Genomic DNA, 19894 nt, shown 5'->3' with positions numbered 1-19894 from the left:
TCAGTTCACAGCTTTCGTTCACCCCCAGGTAGAGAACAATTAATAATGCCATGAAAATAATAAAAATAATGCCATGGGGGAGCTGCACTCATTTCAAGTTTGTTGTGTTACAAATAACGTTCACACTTCTCCAAAGCTGCTTGAAAATTTTCCTGCGCTGGTTTCTTGATTTACAAGCAGAAGGTGGAGGCACATGTGATAAAGTGCAACAACAACATTAAACATCGATGTTGTTTTAGTTTTCATGACGATACAGAGTTATAACTGAGTAATTGTTTTAGTGAAGAGTCGCCGACGTTCTGGAGAATCGTCTTTAATGGAGTGTGTGTTGGGCATGTGCATTGGTGAAGCGCACTTTGAAGTACGTGTCTTTCTGATGTGTCTGATGCACTATGAGTTGTTTTGAAACTCAGGACTGCCTGATTGATGTTCTGTTTTTTTCCTCTATTTTTGGTGTTCTTCTTGTTTTTGTTCCTTTGCTCATGATCACATCCCCTCTCTTCCTCTGCAGCGACAAGACGGTAAAGATCTGGCTGTCAAAGGTGTGGAGGAAGAGGTGAGAAGCAAAGTGTCTGTGGATCCTCTGTCAGCCATCTTGCTGCAACGTCAGCCGCTTCCAGCGACATGATGTGATGCCGCAGTCACAGTTTCCAAGGCAAACAAGGTGTGGATCATGCAAAAAAATGGTGGATCCGGAAGTAAAGAAATATGCCTTTTCAATTTTTTTTTATCTGCCAACTTTCAAAGTGCCATTCAGGTGTGCTACTTGGAGATAAATGTTGTCAGCCTGGTGATGCATCCGCTAAGCAAAGCTATTTCTCACCTGACATGAAAACAACCACCTGCAGTCTGGTACTAAATGAAAGTGTCCTTCTGTTCTTTCACCAAGGTTTCAGGCAGGGAGAGATGAATCTGCTCATGTATCGGTTAGACTTGCAGGATAAGGGACTGTCTCACAAACATTGTGGCTGTTTAAATACCGAGCACATCGGATAATCATGTGAAATGATCATGGCAGTGGATCGGTGGTCTATGATTGTTCTTGACTCAAACATCACTGGAAAATTACAGAGACTACCACTACTTCCATTTTGCCAGGAATATGACTGAAAATGTTTCATGTTTGTAGATTCATTATTATAATGTCTAATTTATTGTTTTTCCTACCTCACTTGTTTTGAACTCTGACCTGAGGTGGGAAGAAACATTTTTACGGGTCTTTGTGTGCAAACACTTTTGTTTTCAGGTCATTCATTTAATCTTCAACCCTGCATGGATGTGTCCTGTGTGGCCCCCTTGGCAATCACACTGACAGGTTGAAGAAAAGATACTGAGGTAGTGCTGGTCCAGGAGGACCTGACTGAATCTCATCATCTGTTATTTAAAATGCTTACTGTGGTCAAAGTAAGAAAAAGCTGTGCAGTTTTCTGATGACACGATCGCTTTCATTGCAGAGATGTGCGACAGGTATGAGACTGTGGCCGAAATGTCTGATTGTAATGCCATCAATCTGCAGCATGGGGCCCCGTTTTTGCCATTTTTTTCAATGAAGCACCAAATCCGAGGATCCCTACTTCTTTCCCTCTACGTTTCCATTTAATGTTAAGTTTCAAAATGACCATCCTTACTTGGAAGTCCACCTTGTTTCCAGCTTCTAAACATCTCTCGTAAGCCAATTTAATTAAAGCTCAGCTCTTCCAGCTGCTTTTCAGGCAAGATTTCTTGTGTGAAAGTAGGTCATCACTGAGAGGGATTCTTTTCTTTCCCTCCTTTTCTAATCCCAGTTTTCTTCCACCCACCATTTAGCTGCTACACTTTCAAGCAGGAATAAACTTCCTGTGCACTGATGTACAAATCTGTTTATGTGGCAGATTAGGCGTGTGGGCAACACGCACATATGCACATGCCACGGATAAATAAACAGTCTGAGCGGATGTTTCGGCTATCCATCTTGTTTGATGGGTCTTGGCATCTTTCACTGTGTTGATTTAGAGTCTTCATAATAACACAGACAAATACAGACTCAGGGCTGTAGCATGCCCGTAAACTCTGTTTTATTATCTTTTTCTTGTCTGACATCTCCTAATTCTGGAAATGGCTTTGCATATATCCATTATCTCCCACCTTTTGCTTAATGCTCCAAAAATGGCCGGGCTGCATTTCAAACGCCCTGCCGCTCAGATGTCTTACTGCTTGATTAAAACCCAATTTATGTCTGATAATTTTGTTCAGCTCAGCAATATTTGTTCTGAAAGAAATCATGTTTTGCTCATTTGGTGCACTTTTCCTTGCAGAAGACCCAGAGTCTAACGATATGTGGATAAATTGTTGGTGATGCTTGGATCGTAAAACATCATTCATAGGAGAAAAGTTCCTATAAACAAGCTTTCTGTTACATTTCTTGCTGCTGCTTTGTGACCAACATGAATCCCAAGCTGCTTAAACCCGCCAAAAGCAATTTTATTAAATTTTGTTTTGTTTAGGGGGTAAAACATTATTTTAACAAAGCATTGTCTTGAATAATATTTTGCTATGATTAGAAACTCAGGTATATGTTGATGATTTCAGTCAATCGTTAGTCATAATGTGAGCTGCAAACTAGCTTTTTCAACCAACCAAATGCCTTGTTTGTGAGAATATTATTATTTGGAACAGAATTGGTACTGTCAGTTTGTAAAATACTCATTTTCTGTGTTTCACTTTTCCATTTGACTCCCTTTACTTCTTACCTTTGTACTGTGCCAGTTTTACAAGGCACCTTCCCAGACTGGCCAAAACTGAAAGCCTTGAAGAAGATGTGCACTGAAATATTTTTTTTCTTTACCATGATGACATCTTTGAAATGTGTATACTATGTGACATATGTAAGGTAGTTGTCCTGTAAACTTCCACAACAGAAGGGGTTGCAAACTTTGACCACAAGTCTTTTGGGCCCTTCACTGTATTTCTCTGTGCCAATTAGCCTAACTGACCCTGCTCACCATCTCACCAGGTTCAAAGTGGTAGTTGTAAAACAAGTTTTATCTCTTTTTTTATTGTAACCCATCCAGACTCCCCATGCTTTTAGAGGCTGCATTCCTTCGCTTGTACATTTGCTGAAGGACATGTGATATCAGTAATACTGATTGGTAGATTACATATCTTCAAACATTGCTGTTCAGTGGGTGGGTTTTCTGTCGTTATGTTTCCAGTCTAAGTGATAATTTGCTGCCAGTCTCAGATAGACATGGTTATTTTTCTTGCATTCCAAACAACATGCTAACTATAAGACTTACTCTGAGCATGCAAATGGACCACATGGTGCATCTTGATAGGTTTAAATATTATTGAAAGTGAAACTTGTGTATTATATCAATTTGTTACACACAGGGGGAGATGCTGAAATGTTTATTTGTTAATTTTGATGGTTATCATTTCTCCTACACTTTTTTCCTCCATCAACTTTCCTTTAATATGCTTGAGTACACAACATTTTGAACAGCCATCATAATTAAAAATGACCTTTTAACCACAGCAAATGAAAAACCGAATTCTGTTTCTCAGAAAGCTAGATGATATTCTAATTTTAAAGCCAATTTAAAAAAAGGATTGATACAAAAATTTTATGGTCGTCATGCAGAAGACTGCTTACTTACCAGCAGACAGCTAATGACAGCCTTAGTAAGAAAGGTAAACCCTAAAAGATTATTGCTAAAGGAGCTGGCTCCTTACAGAGTGCTGTATCATTAATGGGAAACTGAGTAGAAGGAAAAACTGTGGTGGAAAGGGGACCACAAGCAACAGGGATAACTGCTGCTTTGAAAGGATGGTAGAAAAGCCCATATTCATCCAAATTCACAGAAATAAACATTTTAAGAGTTTTACTTTTAAAAATTATATTACAAAAATAAATGAACTTTTTGATAATATTATAAGTTATTGAGATGCACCTGTATTATTGTTTTCCAATGGCTCCAAGCTCGTACCTCAGCCTGTTCAGCACCACTTCATTACTTGATATGTAAATACTTGTGCCATAGCATTTTTCTGATAATTACTGTAGGGATGAATTTGAGTTTAACAGACTTTGACATCAGTTGGTCTCAGATTGATCTCTGCAAATTAGGATTTACATGCACTTTGTAAAACAAACTTTTCTGCAAACACTTTACACTCCTTGTTCTAGATGTAGATTAAGCCATGTTTTTACCTTACCTTAGAAAAAAATGCAGACATTGTAGTGAAAAAAGCACATCTGTTTAAATCTACTGTAGGTTTAGACGTCCATGATAATATTATCTCCTAGGAAATGTAATAGTTCAGGAAAAAAAGGAGCCCCTGCCTTTAATTTTCCTTTTTAGTAACATCTTAAAAAAGAAATAGCAGGGCATAAAACAAAACTTTATAGATGCTCAGGAGACTTTATATTAATTTCCCTGATTGCCTGTTAATATTCAGCTAAAACTGTGTGAAACTGCCTACTTCACAATAAGGAATACATGTTGATTTTGCTTATTGTAATACTCTGATTCAGGCAATATGATTAACGCAAACTCCAAATCTCAAGGACGCTATAAAAGTCCTCATATAGAAATGATTTGAAAAAAAAAAATCTTCAGTATTCATTGGAACAGTTTACCTCACTAGCTGTATACTGCAATGCAATGTGCTGGAATGGCTGGTCAACAAAAGCATGGGAAGGACCTACAGAAACATCCTCATGTCATTTATCTACCTGTCAGGTAAATTTGTATCCTTGGCAGATCACGCAAATCATTCATATTTAAAAACAGAATAAAACAATGAAGAGATGCTTGCTGGAACCTTGCACTGTTTAAGACTCCCAGATTATTCTGCAATAAGTGTTGATTTGTAAAGTGCGTAAGAAGTAGGTAGTAGGCGGTTTTGAACACATGGTGCTTTTATACATTTAAACGCGTAATGTTCCCAGGCTAAAAATAAGTCTCAGTTTCAATATTTACTGTTGGTACACTTAACAAGCTTCATGCTCTGACAAAGCAGTCATTTATTGTACAGGAGAAGACCTATGTTTAAAGGTTTGGACAAATACAGATATATCAGAATAGAATATTTCTAGAAGGGATATTTCACTCGTTTTGAACTAGGGTTGTGTTAAATTGTATTCACAGTTTTGGAGAATATGTGAGAACTCCTCATGAGGAAATAAAGCTTGCAGCTGCTCACTAAAGAGTAAATTTCCATTGTCTAAAACATTAAAAACCAACATTCCTAACTGTTGAAATTTAAATGCTATATTTGTCATTTATACACTTTTGCATGAGAAGGTTGTTTACATTGTCATTATTGTAACAACGTCAGTGTTTCTATGTTAACTGTGTGAACTGGAGCTGATAAAATATCCCACCGCTAATCAGTCTTTTAGGTCTCGAATTTGGGTCTTAAGAAGACATTTTAATCGTTTGTTAGTGTTGTTTGAGGATAAAGCTGGGGAACTGCGAGTAATAATAGAATTATATTGGAGAAACATTCAGCTGCTTCAGTTACCATAGCAACACAGATGTAAGGTTAAGATGTAGTCCCTACGTTTGCAACATCCTCCAGGGGTTAAATCAGATATGTTTAACAGAGGTTCTGTGAAGTTATTATTGCTAATAGTTCTCTTACATGTAGTAGAAAGATGTCAAATCTACATTAGCCTGCAGAAAAAGTATATCAATCCTGAGTGGTGGATGACTAACAAGCTAGTCAGCTGCACTGCCCTGTTTTAACTGATTTTAACTGTTTTAAAAAACTCTAATAATTTTCATATCAGTGGGATACAATGTTTTGTCCACAACTTTACAAGAGACTGTTAAATATGGTGCTGTTTTATTTTGTGTTTTTTTCCAGCTGAGCAAGGTCCATGATACAAAATTCAAAAGCGTACTCCTTTTATTGTGGGCCTAGTGGACTGGCGAGTTTCAGTGGCTATAGAAGGTTTTTAAAACCTGGCAGCCTAAACAACTGCAACTCCACAAAGTATTACAGAAATTGACAAAACAACACTAAACTTAACAAAGGTATGAAGTGAAATTGTAGGCTGTTAGTGTCTGCTAATGTAGCGTTGTATTCCAGTTATATGGACATTTTCAATTTTAGTTGTTGGAAATTGCTAAAATCAGTTAGAATGGGAAGTATCTTCAGCTGGATTCTGACTCTGAGGACGACAAGCTTAGAGTGATGACATCTTTCTACAACAGTTAAGGGAGATATTATCGATAGCTTCAAATAACGTCACTTTTAAAATTCCAAACTAGCCCTTTAAGCAAAAAAAGTAAATTTGACCTAAATATAACAGTTGTTTGAACAACTTGAAGGTCCTGTGCTTGAGGACTGTTTATATTACAGAAAGATGTTCTTGAATGGACCCTGCTATGAATAGTGTTAGCTTGAATCTCCCATAATAACTTCTTCCTGATTTTCCGAGCTAAGATTACTCTAACTGTTGTCTACTTCAGGTAATATACTGAAGGCTCAACTACCCCAAACAAACTCACTTAAAACAAACCAACTATTCCATTAATTTTCCACATAAAATAGACAAGTTGCTGCCTTGTACATTTCTGCCAACTATGAAATAAATAGAACAGACCTGCTATTGATATAATTTTTATAGATTCAGAATTGAGGATATACAGCCTTCAAGACATATTTCATATTAAAAAAGAAGCATGTGAGTAGCCGGTGTTCACATTTTGTTGAGAAATTCGAAGCTTTGCAAGATTTTAACAATAGCCTCGTGCCTCAGCCACATATTCTGACTGCTTTGTGAAAACAGAAAGTATATTAAGGACCATGACAATCATTCACCCAAACCCATGAATCTGTTAGATGTGTTTTAAGGATTGTAGATTGTCCTTCAGTTCTGTTTTAAGCCAATCAGTACATCTGCCCGCTTTATCATCCTGGCAGAAAAGGGCTGCAACTATCCTCGGGCCGCTGAGGGGATGGAATGACATTTACACACTATCATGTGGGCTCTTGATCGAGAGACTGCTTGGCTACTCTGTCACACTTTAACACACATCTTCTCTTGCAGCTGCTTCAGTAGATTTCATCCAGGTTTGTGTCGCACGCTAACACAAAATCTGACAATGTCTGTGAAATGTGGACACTTAGGATAGAAATATAGGGTCAGAAGTCAGATGTGCCTTCTGTTGCACAGACTAGTCCCTCTTGAGTGTAAATGTATGTATAGTTTTTATGACAATATGCCTGTAACTAAGCCATGTAAAATGATTTGACTCTAAATAATGTAAAAATATTTAATGAAGGATCCAATAAATAGGAGTTGAAACCAACTTCTGTTTTTTTGAGATTTTTTATATTTGATCTTTTGCTATTTAATACACTGCTCAAAAAAATAAAGGGAACACTCAAATAACACATCCTAGATCTGAATGAATGAAATATTCTCATTGAATACTTTGTTCTGTACAAAGTTGAATGTGCTGACAACAAAATCACACAAACATCATCAATGGAAATGAATTTTATTAACCAATGGAGGCCTGGATTTGGAGTCACACACAAAATTAAAGTGGAAAAACACACTACAGGCTGATCCAACTTTGATGTAATGTCCTTAAAACAAGTCAAAATGAGGCTCAGTATTGTGTGTGGCCTCCACATGCCTGTATGACCTCCCTACAACGCCTGGGCATGCTCCTGATGAGACGGTGGATGATCTCCTCCCAGACCTGGACTAAAGCATCGACCAACTCCTGGACAGTCTGTGGTGCAACGTGACGTTGGTGGATGGAGCGAGACATGATGTCCCAGATGTGCTCAATCGGATTCAGGTCTGGAGAACGGGCGGGCCAGTCCATAGCTTCAATGTCTTCATCTTGCAGGAACTGCTGACACACTCCAGCCACATGAGGTCTAGCATTGTCCTGCATTAGTAGGAACCCAGGGCCAACCGCACCAGCGTATGGTCTCACAAGGAGTCTGAGGATCTCATCTTGGTACCTAATGGCAGTCAGGCTACCTCTGGCGAGCACACGGATGGCCCTCCAAAGAAATGCCACCCCACACCATTACTGACCCACTGCCAAACCGGTCATGCTGAAGGATGTTGCAGGCAGCAGATCACTCTCCATGGTGTCTCCAGACTCGGTTGGGCTGTGAGCACAACCCCCATTTGTGGACGTGGCCCCTCATACCATCCTCATGGAGTCGGTTTCTAACCATTTGTGCAGACACATGTACATTTGTGGCCTGCTGGAGGTCATTTTGCAGGGCTCTGCCAGTGCTCCTCCTGTTCCTTCTAGCACAAAGGTGGAGGTAGCGGTCCAGCTGCTGGGTTGTTGCCCTCCTACGACCTCCTCCACCTCTCCTGGTGTACTGGCCTGTTTCCTGGTAGCGCCTCCAGGCTCTGGACACTACGCTGACAGACACAGCAAACCTTGCCACAGCTTGCATTGATGTGCCATCCTGGATGAGCTGCACTACCTGAGCCACTTGTGTTGGTTGCAGAGTCCGTCTCATGCTACCACGAGTGTGAAAGAACCACCAACATTCAAAAGTGACCAAAACATCAGCCAGAAAGCATAGATACTGAGAAGTGGTCTGTGGTCCCCACCTGCAGAACCACTCCTTTATTGAGTGTCTTGCTAATCGCCAAAGACACTCAATAAACACTGTTGTCTATTTCATGTGCATAACAGCAGTGAAACTGATTGTCAATCAGTGTTGCTTCCTAAGTGGACAGTTTGATTTCACAGAAGTTTGATTTACCTGGAGTTATATTGTGTTGTTTAAGTGTTCCCTTTTTTTTTAGCAGTGTATATTTATTATGCTTAGACATTTTGCATAAGTGCTTTAGGGAAAATGATTTTTACCTTAATTGACAATTAAAATTATTAAAATTTTTAATCATGAAGAGAGACATATTGTTTTAACCAGATATTTACACACACTGCATACTTTTGTCCAATATTAAACAAATTCTAATTTCTCCTGTTTTAGGATGGATAGGATTACCAAAATTATTTGTTTGATAAATCCCAGAATAATGAGAGAGATTTTTATTTCAAAGTCAGAAGTTAACATGCACTAAGGTTAATGGACAATTTGGGAAAGTCTAGATGATGTCATGTTTTTGTAGAATTTCAAATTGACAACATTAGTTATTTGGAGACGCTCCTCAAACACATTGCCCCCTTGTGGGACGTGGAAAAATATCAGGATATGAGGAGGAAAATAGTCTGGTTCATCCTTGAGTACAATTTTCAGATGCCTGAAGGTGCCATGTTGATTTGTCAAATAGTTATATGCAACCATAAACACCATGGGAAATGTCAAGTATCATATTTTTCAGGAAGGAGTGGCTTCCCAGAGATGAATGTGTTTTAGTGTGAAATGCTCATATCAAACCCATAACAAAAGCAAAAGACCTTGTGAAAATACAGGAAGAAGATGGTAACCCTAACCTTGTAACCAACATAGCCTGAAAACCACTCAGTGAGAAAGAAACAATTTCTGCCAAAGCAATATAAAATGTCAAATTACAGTTTGCAGATGCACTCAGTGGCAAAAACCTTAATTTCTGAAGACATGTCCTGTAAACTAAAATGTAAACTAAACGTTTTTGGTAATATTTACTGTCATTTACATTTAGGAAAAAATGGAGAAGCTAGCAAGCCTGAGAACACCTCTCCAACTGGGAAGGCAGCATCATGTTGTGTAGATGTCTTTCTGCAGAAGAGACTGGTGCACTTCACAAAATATGTAGAAACAGAAAAAAAAAACATTTTGTGGCAACATCTCACAACAATTAAGACGTTGGAACTTGGGCAATGACCACAAGCAAGCGGTTAAGTTAGTGACAAAGTGGCTTCAAGACAAAAAAGTCAATGTTTTGTAGTGGCCATCACAAAGCCCTGATTTAGTCCCATTAAATTTTTTTTTGGAGAAGCTGAAAAGGTGTGGGTGAGAAAGATGGCTTCACCTCCTCTAACTATACCAAACACATCTGAAAAGACAATTTTATCATATACTAAGGAAATGTATATAAACATCTAAATTTAATGTATTTAAAAATCTACCATTTAGTAAACAATAATCATTCTGATAATCTTAACTGACCTAAAGCGGGAAAGGTTTTGTCAGAGACAAAACAAATCATGTCTTTTTACACAGTAATTAACCATCTAGATTAAACTGTAAATAACATAAATATGTTTTTAACATGTTATTGAAAGATCATTTAAAGAAATTTTAAAAAATCACTATACTGTTTTTTTCATATGCTTTTGAAATAAAATTTTTGTTCCAATAAATTTTACCAGGAAAAAATATGGAATGTCATTTTTATAATAATCAGAGATAACATTATTGTTGATAACCAGATTAAATAGTTTTTTAGTAATTGCCTAACTATGCATTTTACATAATATGAAAGCCACTGACAAAGGAAACTATCTTTACATGGTTATCACTCAGGATAAGCAGACAAACCCACAGTAAAACATGTCATGAACACACAGGATGTATTTTTTATCCTGATGCATTTCTTTCCACTTCAGGGGCAGAAATACGCACTCAAATCTCATAAATCTTCATTTCCTTTGCACACTCTGATCATTAACTTGTGTCAGGCTGCGCCTGTCGCAGCCACAATGGGAAATGCAAGCACTGTGATGTACGATGGCCATTAACGTCTCAGAGGAGGCAAAACCCATCACAAGATGCCTGTGACAAATAAACACCCATGCACAAAGCCAGTCACATCCCAGCTGTATGTGCTTCGTCTGTTTTCTCCTAAAAGCAAACTTTAGAAAATTCACTTGAATGTGTCTGTATCTGTCATTACACGACGTTCAACTAACTCTGTGTCTGCAGGCTGATCCATTTGGGTCGGTCAGACAATGTCGCTCACCTTGTAACTTCAACATTTGTTAAACATATCAATCCTTCTTCCTGTTCATTTAACATCAGTATTTCTACATTATTTTTTAGGCCATTGTTCATAGTAGGTCAGTAGTTTTCCTAAACAATTTCTGCACTTATACAGAATTTTATCTGTTCAGTTTTTGACCATTGAATGTGTTTTGAACTAAACTATTCCATCGTAGCTTCAGCTGTATGTTTGGGGTCTTTAACCTGCTGAAAGGTGAGCTTTAATCTATTTAAATACATTGAGGTGTGGTGGTTGTAAGGTGATGACGTGTGAAAAAGTTCAAGGGGTTAAAAAAACTTGCAAAGGTATTTTGCAAGTGTCTTTGTTGGTATGCAAGCTTTAGACTTTTAGTCAAAGCAACAGATTTTTATAGAATCACTATTTAATCTGTAATGTACATTCCAAAGTATATATTTAAAGCTACCAAATATACATTTATTAATGTAATGAGAGATAACCCATTACAAAAAAATGGCATTAGTGATGAGTATAAAGATTGAACATTTTGCAATGTTAAGTCTTTATTGAATTGAGGCATTGTTTTCTCAATTATTCTGAGATTCTGGAGCCACTTTTTATTCATTGTATTTTATTATATTATATTTTAAAGATCCATGTCCAGTTTTTATATCTTTTTGTGATACCCACTGCCCTAAAATAATAATTTGCATCTTTTTGTCCTTAGTTGTTATGCTTTTCTTATTAGTTTCAAGGAATCTACTGTAACTTCATGCTTGTATGATGTTTTTCAAAACATTTCTGGGGAAAAAGAAAAAGGTTTCAAGATTTACTGTGCATTTTAATTTGTGGTGGACTGGCTGTGGTGGTTGGTGGCTGTTAAGAAAGGAAACATATTTTCCTTTTTTTATTATTTTGCTTCATGTAATGTTTTAATGACTTCTCCTTACTTTCTGCACTATTTTCAGAAGAGTTGTTTTCAATTTATTCTGCACGTAAAAGACAACTTGGCAAACAAATTACTTCTAAATTGTGTCTTTAGACATTTTGTTTTTACCAGCCAGTCACAAAAACACCTAATTTGTTCCCATTTCTTAAGTTACATCAGCAAGAAATGCCAATCTATGCACAATTTGACAGGCATAAAAATAGTACCTTTGCACACGAGCTATTAGCTGAAACCCAGTCACAGTGCACAGTAGATGGATCAAGTGAAGGATTATGCATCGCTCTGGTTCTGTGTCAGGGATATGCAGGATTTTTATTTCTCTTTTTCTTTAGGACATACTTTTCAGAATCTCAGTTTCTAGACCTGCCACCTCTTTTTTGGCATTCCATCTCTATTCTTCTAATTTTATTGAATGCACGTCACACCACAATGAAATATGTACACGTACATTCTTGTGCAAATGTCTTTAGTTTCCCCTCATTATTTTATATCTTGCATTCTCCTGGAAGTTCTTCTGTAATATTTCATTAGGACTGTAGAACAGGGCGTGATGAAAAAGACTGTGTAATATTATATGGAAATTTAAGGTGGTGGGAGGGGTGGAACTTTAGCACATAAATTTATGTTTATATAAATGCTATTTACAGCTAAAATCTGATATTTACATATACAGTAAAAAAGACATTAACCTTTTTTCCCTCACTGCCTGACATTAAATCAGACTAATCAGCAAATTTTTGAGGTCAGTTAGGAATACCAAAAATATTTCTTTTTGCTAAATCCCAGAGTAATTGAGGATTATTTTGTTGAGATTTTTTTCTTTAAAGCCAGAAATGTACATACATTACCTTAGTATTTAGTGGAACTGCCTTTTATACTGTAGAGCTTGTGTAGCCATCCATACGTTTCTCACAACAGTTTGCTGGGATTATGGCCCATTCCTCCTGACAAAACTGGTGTAACTGAGTCGGGCTTGTAGGCTGCCTTGCTCACATACACCTTTGCAGCTCTGCCCACAAATTTTCTATTGAACATGGTTTTGTCAAGTGCTTAAATGAAAAACAACTGGCCTTCTTTTGCTTGAAGAGGTTTTACCTTCTATACCAGAGACGTTTTCTGAACTTGGTTGGGAGTATCTGGTTTTTGAACTGCAGTTGGAATAATCACACTAACAGGGTGAATTGATCCCAGTGTCAAGTCTCTACAACATGATGCTGCTAACACCATCACTGTGTTTCACCATGCACAGTGTTAGTATTCTGCCCACATATAAGCTAAAAAGTTTAGATTTGGTCTCATCTGAACAGAGTGAAATCTTCCAGATGTTTGCTGTGTCCCCTACATGGCTTTTGGCAAATTTCAAATTGAACTTTTCATAGCTTTCCTTTTGCCACTCTTCCATAAAGATTTGTGGAGTGCCCAACCATTAGTTGTGTTGACATATTCTCCCGCCTGAACTATGGATCTCTGCAGCTTTTGCTTTCATGTTGGTATTAATGAAAACTTTCTTCCATTTCACAGTTATGTGCTACTTTGTTTTGGTCGATCTCAGAAAATCCTAATAAAAATATTAAGGTTTGTGGTTGTAATGTGACAAATTGTAAAAAGATGTGTAAAAGATGTACAACAAAAGCAACTGTACTAAATGTGGAATCAATGATGCTTAAAGCTATCACATTTATTTTAAACAATAAACCCAAATTTACTGGCAAATAAATAAGCAGGAGACTTTCTGAGAGAGATGACTCATTTACATTCTGGCTGTATGACATGAATTCACAGAGGATTTGAACACTGAGCAAAATAATAAATATTTCTTCAAAAAAACCCTCTAACTGAGCCTCAGATACACAGCAAGCATCTGTACGACTGCTGAACAAAGTGACTATTGAGCAAATAGCAGTCTAATCCCATTATGCACTCCCTCTTTGAGTCCGGGTTTGCACACACCACACTTTGTGTGTTACCAGGCTTAACCACATCAGAGGGCCACAATGTCATTTATGAACACAGGAGGATAATAAAAAAAAAAAAAAAAATCAACATGTTTTTATTCTTTGTCTTTGAGAATAATTAGGGCTTTTTGCTGACAGTCTACAGAGTATGTTAAATATTTAATCTAATGAGCCATCTGCCACTTTAGGAAAAGTTTCCTGAAGTTAAAATGATAATAAGTGGAACTGAGTCACTGTAGACTGAACTAATACTACAGTCAAAAGTAGAAGGAGAAGATCAACATCATTGGTATATGTTGAGTTGCTGTTAAACTTCTTGCGGTGATGCCTGGTTAGAGCGAACATCTGTGTAAAGGTCATTAATCTGACAGCAACTCAAACCTCCTAATTTACTGTCCTATTTACATTTAGACAAGTTATTGCCCTGAGATGCTTTAATTATAATAAACAACACACTCCAATACATTCATTTTGACACACAGTTTTGGCCCTTTTGAATGTGGATTATATTCCGAATGCATGTAAACCTATTTGCTTTCAGTTGAATGATTTTATAACAAAACCCTATTTTTAAAAAGAAGAGCGGGGTGTACAAGTTTGAATTTATTTTGGATTTTCTCAAGTCTAAACAGTCAAAATGATATATACAGCCTCAAAAATGTGCATACATCCCTACTTATATTGGGATAAAGGTCCCTGACCAAGTTGCTGAGAATCTACATTGTTTTTTTTTTGTCATCAACAAGCTTATGGGATAATTCTACTTGGATATTTGACCACTCTTATTAAAATAGATAGAACTAATTTAAATTGGTTGGTTTTCACATAAGACCTGGCTTTTAATCATAGTCCATGTATTACCAGTGGTGTTGATGGTGGCAGCCTAATGGTAGCCTCTTTGTCCACTGACATTTGCAGCTTCCCACATAGACAATCCAAATACTTACTTACTGAAAATCAAACATTTATGGTGAGACTAGGCAAAGATAGAGGAATCCTGTCACAATGACAAATAATTAATGATTAGAGGAGTCAAGGCAGGGCTTACAAACTCAAGAAGACTGTACCACCTGTCAAGCATGATAGTGGTTGCATAATGCTGAGGCTCAATACAGAGAATTGAAAAAAAAAAAAAAGAAAACAGATGCATCTTTTTGTTTTTAACATTTTTTTCACGTTGCATGTTGTAATATTGGTCCACCGCAAAAATAAAGGGTTCAAATAAATTAAAAAGACTGAATTAATATGAAATTCATGCTGATGATGAGCACACCTAAACTTCTGCATCTCCAATGGCCATTATGTTGATTATGTCCAGGACCTTCCTAACATATTATGAAAAGAGTGTACCCATCCATCTCATTTATGGAAAATCCACAAATGATCCATCATTCCCATGTCTAGTTCACTATGAGACAATTAATGAGGTTTGTAGCTTTTAGTAGACTTTTATGTCCAGTGCATATTTGCAGAAACCTCCGAACACACTTGTAGTACAGATGTCAAAGAAAAAAGAAGCCAAGAAAGATAAAGGAGAAGGCTCATCAGCCATCTTTGATGTATTGTAAACGCAACACTGTATCTGCTGCAGCATGCTGTTGCATCACGTCTTACCTCCTGTTCGCTCTAACCAGGCATCACCGCAAGAGGTTTAACAGATGTTTCAAAACATTACATAAAGCAAAATCTCTTCATTTGTAAAGCATTTGTGTCAAATGCAGCTGTGGGCAGTTTCTAGACATAATTCCTTGGATGCTGTCCAGAGTACACAGGAGAAAATTAAAAGTAATTAAAAGTAATGGTTAGAAACCGTAGTTTCTATTTTGGAAAAAACTGATTAAAAGAAGCAAATTATATTGCAAATATATTGCTAAGTCATTTAACACAGGAATGCTTGTTCTTTAGTTATATATCTCTCATATATTCTCTCACATGCTATTTGTTCTGTATCTCTTCTCAACACAATGAGTTCCTTGTTCTCATTTGTTCTTCTTTGAGACTTCCATCTGTTGGGTCTCTCTCCATGGCAGGAAGTTGTAGGAAACCAAAGCTGTAAGGAGGTAGGTGGCCATGCCAGTGTATCCTCCAATCACCAGACACAAAGGCTGTGCCAATACAAACAGGCAGAACACGTTCATCGATGCCCCGTCATTCAGCTCCACCTTGTCCTCCTTTGAGGCTTTCATCACTCCAAAGAAGTAGATCAGTGCCACCGCGGGATAGAAGGCAAGCTCCACCATGCTGATAAACAGGAAGCAGCCACGCGCTCTGGAATCCTTTAAAATGAAAGTACACAGGTGTTAAGGCAGTTTGTAGAATCCAGTGAGGCAAAGACTTTTCAGGACACACTCACCTAGCAGTGATTTACACTCTTCTAGGCAGAAATCCCTCTGAGGTGTGAAGGCGGATGTGACAGGAAAACCGAATTGGACCTTTGATCCTTTGCCATAAACGTCCTGTGAAACATTACCTACCTGCTGGGCTCCTTATCAAGACACTCAACCCTCATAACCATCACAACAACATGTGATCATTATTTTTTATTTTATTTTTTATTTGAGTAAACCCAGCTTGTAAATTCTCCAGCTGTCCAAACCAATTACACAGTGCTTTCATGTGCATCATTTCAAAATGACAACTAGTTTCCTTCAACAGTTGCATCAAAGTGGCCGTCAAACTTCAGCACAAGTTGGCTTGTGTAAATAACATGTCATGAATTCATTATGCTGTGAAAACTAGAGCATATACACCGCCTTGTAAAAACCATTCACACCACTTGAAGTTTCATGTCACAACCACAAACTTTAGTTTATTTTCTTTGGATTTCATACGATAGACTATCACAATGTAGTGCTTAGTTAAGTGTAAAACATTTTATCAAATAAAACGTTTGGTGTGCGTTTGTTTTTAGCTTTCTTTACTCTGATACCCGCAAATAAAATCCAGTGCAACTATTTACAGAAGTTGGTTTAATAGTAAATAGAGTACACCATTGGGTAATTTAATCTGAATATCTGAATATAATCTGTGAAGGCCCCAGATGTTTGTTAAAGATTAGGTAACAAACGGCATTATGAAGACCAAGAAATTCAACAGACAAATCAGTGATAAGAATTTTTTTAAATTGGGCAAGGTTATGATAAATATCCCAAGCTTTGAATCTTGTGAAGCACTGTTTAAATTGGCAATTGTGTGCCACCAGCGTAGTCTTTCAAAGACATGTTCAGGTCCCTGATAAAACCACTCTGGTCATTGAAACCAAAATGTACCTTATTTGGTCTAGAGTCAAAGTGCTATGTTTGACAGAAAGCTAACACTAAACATAGCTCTAAATACGCCTTCCCCTCAGTAAAATGTAGCTGCAGAATCATTACTGTGGAGTGCCTTCTATGGTTTCCAAGCCAATTAGAAGCCCTGTTTGAGGTTTGCCACAAATCACTTAGGAGACACAACAAACATATGAAGGAAGTTGCTCTAGTAGATATGGAAGTTGATCAGAGTTGATTGGAGTTAAAAGCAGGCCAATCTTTGAGCGTGACCTCTTGATGTGTAAAGCTTATGAAGACATGCCCTTCCTCTTCACAATTATTTGCACCGTTGTGTTAATCTGTTTAAAATCCCCAGAAAATACATTAAGGTTTGTGCTAGTAACATGACAGCATTTCAAGGGGTACAAATACTTCTGCAAGGCACTATACTGCCAAAGGTATACTTCATAAAAACATTTGATTTATGTATATGGTTCAATAAGTGTAGAGTCCAGATTTGGCATTTTCAGAAGAGGATTATATTTCATGGAAGGAGATAAGAAGGCTAAAGTCATATTCCTCAGTATACTCTCTCTGTTCAGCCAGAGCTCAGGATTAAGGAAGTGGACTGTAACAAAGGAACATGACATTCGGCCCTTGTTCACCAGCAAAATAAGATGACTAATTTATACATAATGCAAAGTGTTTCATGCTAGGATCTCTTTCCAAACTGAACTCATAGTGTAATGTCGACTCAAATAACATTTGCATTACCATATAAGTTTGGAAACATTTTTACTCCTATAAATAATAATATCATTGACTAATGTGAGCCATTAGTATAACATCAAGGCGAAGTCTGGCTGCTTCATCTTGTTTCTTTTGATTAACAAACCAAATAACAATTACCTAATTTAAGTCAGAACTATTTCATCAAAGCTCGTTAATGTAGGTGTAATTTTAATCCTAAAACCTGGAGCTTTCAAGATTTAGATCAAAGCCTTAATAACATAGTTTCAGCAGTCACATATTATGGTTAAAAGCACTGTTCTTCTGCACAAGGTTTATTAAGTACATTTTTACCAATAGGAAATAGGACTCATTCTTTAGCCATTTGGGTACTTTTTATGCTGGTATTAATAAAAGGCACAATTTAAAGTATTAGACTAATGTTGAATAAATAAATATAACGGATTTTTCAATCGTGACCCAAATCAGACTACTTTCCTTGGATGTTTTCAAAAATAGTCTCTGATTGGGACTTAGCCTATATGTGTTCCTGTGGCAACCAGGTGATTACATATTTCAGCATTTAAACTCAGACAGAGCTTCCAACAGTTTTCAAAAAACCAAACTTTCACCAGATATTCTTGGCTGGTAAGAACCCCAAGGAACAGAGTGTCCTGGTAGCATCCCTGGATATGGTAACATTCCCCAGCAATGCAGCGTTGTTAAAGGTTTTGTATAAATAGCTGTTCTGAGTGAACCAACTTAATTTTAAGAGCTCACGTTTGCATTGTAGATCAGCTCATAAAGAGATCTAGTAATTATTTTTGCTTGCAGCTCTAATGCATTGGGGTGTCAGAATCCTTGTTGCACCCTCAGGGAGCTTTGGGACTTGAGCCAGCCAATGAGCCACTGCGGGTGTAGGATGCATGTGTTTGCTTGCTGGTGTCAAAGTAGTCATTCATAAAAGGTTTCTTTGTGATGTTTGCCACCTGATGAGGGGGGTTTGATTGTGGATTAAAACCCTGGCTCACAGGGCGGGATTACTCTGTGGGAGGGAGCATGTGGCCCTTTGAACTGGATGTTTCAAACCTCTTCCTTCTCTACGGGGTACAGCTGAGGAGCATACTTGGATTTTTAAAAGAGGAACATGCAGTGCAGGACAGAGCTTACATACACTCTTTATCAGCATGAAAGTTGTGTTCATTTTGCAATTAATCATTCTTTTTCTGGGTGGTTTGACAAAGCACTGCTTAAAAGATCTTTAAAAACAAAAATGGGTTGGTTAGACTTAATCTAATTGTAGCTTTTCTCTAGACCAAATAGGGTAAAAATATATAGGCCAAACTATTCATTTACACCACCAGAAATAGACAAACCACTCATTCTTTGTTGTCATCAACAAGCTTCTGGTATAATTCTGCATGGACATTTGACCATTCTCCTATCTGAAATTGATTTTCTTATTTAATTTGGTTGCTTAACTTTCAATTCCTTGGCTTCTATACATATTCCAGACATTTTTTATTATTATTTGTTTTTATTAATTTATTTAATGTGTCCTGTCCAGCAGAGTAGCACTCACAGTTGTTGTCTGAGTGTCAAGAAGTACACTACCAGTCAAACATTTCAGACACATGTGCTCATTTAATGGTTTTCTTTATGACTATTTACCTTGTACATAGATTCTCACTGAAGCCATCAAATGAGCGAATAAACACATAAGTCAAGTCAGGTTTATTTATATAGCGCTTTTCAGCAACAATGCACTCAAAGCGCTGTACATAAGGAATTATGTAGCAAACAAAAATTGTAAAAGAACTTTAACCATGTTTTATATATTAGATTTCTTAAAAAAGCCTTCCTTTGCTATAATGATTGAAATATTAACCTTTGGCCTTCTCCCGATGAACCTCTGAAAGTTCTTCCAAGAAATGGAAAACCATTATAGGTGACTACATCATGAAGCTCATGGAGAGGATGCCAAGAGCGCAAAGCCGTAATTAGAGCAAGGGTGGCTATTTTGGAGAATCTAAAATATAAAAATGTTATTTCGCACATTTTGATTACTACATAATTCCACGTGTGTTCATTCACAGTTTTGATGATTTTGGTGAGAATCTAATCTGTAAATATTCATGAAAATTGAGACCCA

The 19894-nt window shown here is 37.2% G+C and overlaps 1 protein-coding gene and 1 long non-coding RNA gene across 6 annotated transcripts in view; one reads left to right on the top strand and one right to left on the bottom strand.

Moving 5' to 3' along the window:
* The window catches only part of kif21b (kinesin family member 21B), an 85518-nt gene extending 78217 nt beyond the window's left edge, over nucleotides 1–7301 (top strand). For 4 of the 5 annotated variants that reach the window (XM_047347371.1, XM_047347369.1, XM_047347372.1 and 1 more), the window contains one exon: nucleotides 512–7301. In XM_047347371.1, the coding sequence (XP_047203327.1) occupies nucleotides 512–560 (49 nt within the window). In that variant the 3' untranslated portion in view covers nucleotides 561–7301. The remainder of the gene's footprint in view (nucleotides 1–511) is intronic. The other variant, XR_007035389.1, reaches the window with a different exon arrangement.
* Nucleotides 7302–13458: 6157 nt separating this feature from the next.
* LOC124856397 lies at nucleotides 13459–16325 on the bottom strand. Its single transcript, XR_007035320.1, has 2 exons — nucleotides 16119–16325; nucleotides 13459–16041 (listed from the first exon to the last, which is right to left on the bottom strand). It is a non-coding gene; the product is annotated as an uncharacterized LOC124856397 (long non-coding RNA).
* Nucleotides 16326–19894: the final 3569 nt, after the last annotated feature.

This window comes from Girardinichthys multiradiatus, chromosome 20 (assembly GCF_021462225.1).
Source record: "Girardinichthys multiradiatus isolate DD_20200921_A chromosome 20, DD_fGirMul_XY1, whole genome shotgun sequence".
Taxonomy (NCBI): domain Eukaryota; kingdom Metazoa; phylum Chordata; class Actinopteri; order Cyprinodontiformes; family Goodeidae; genus Girardinichthys; species Girardinichthys multiradiatus.
Note: the sequence above shows the minus strand (reverse complement) of the source record. Positions and strands in the feature narration are given on the sequence as shown.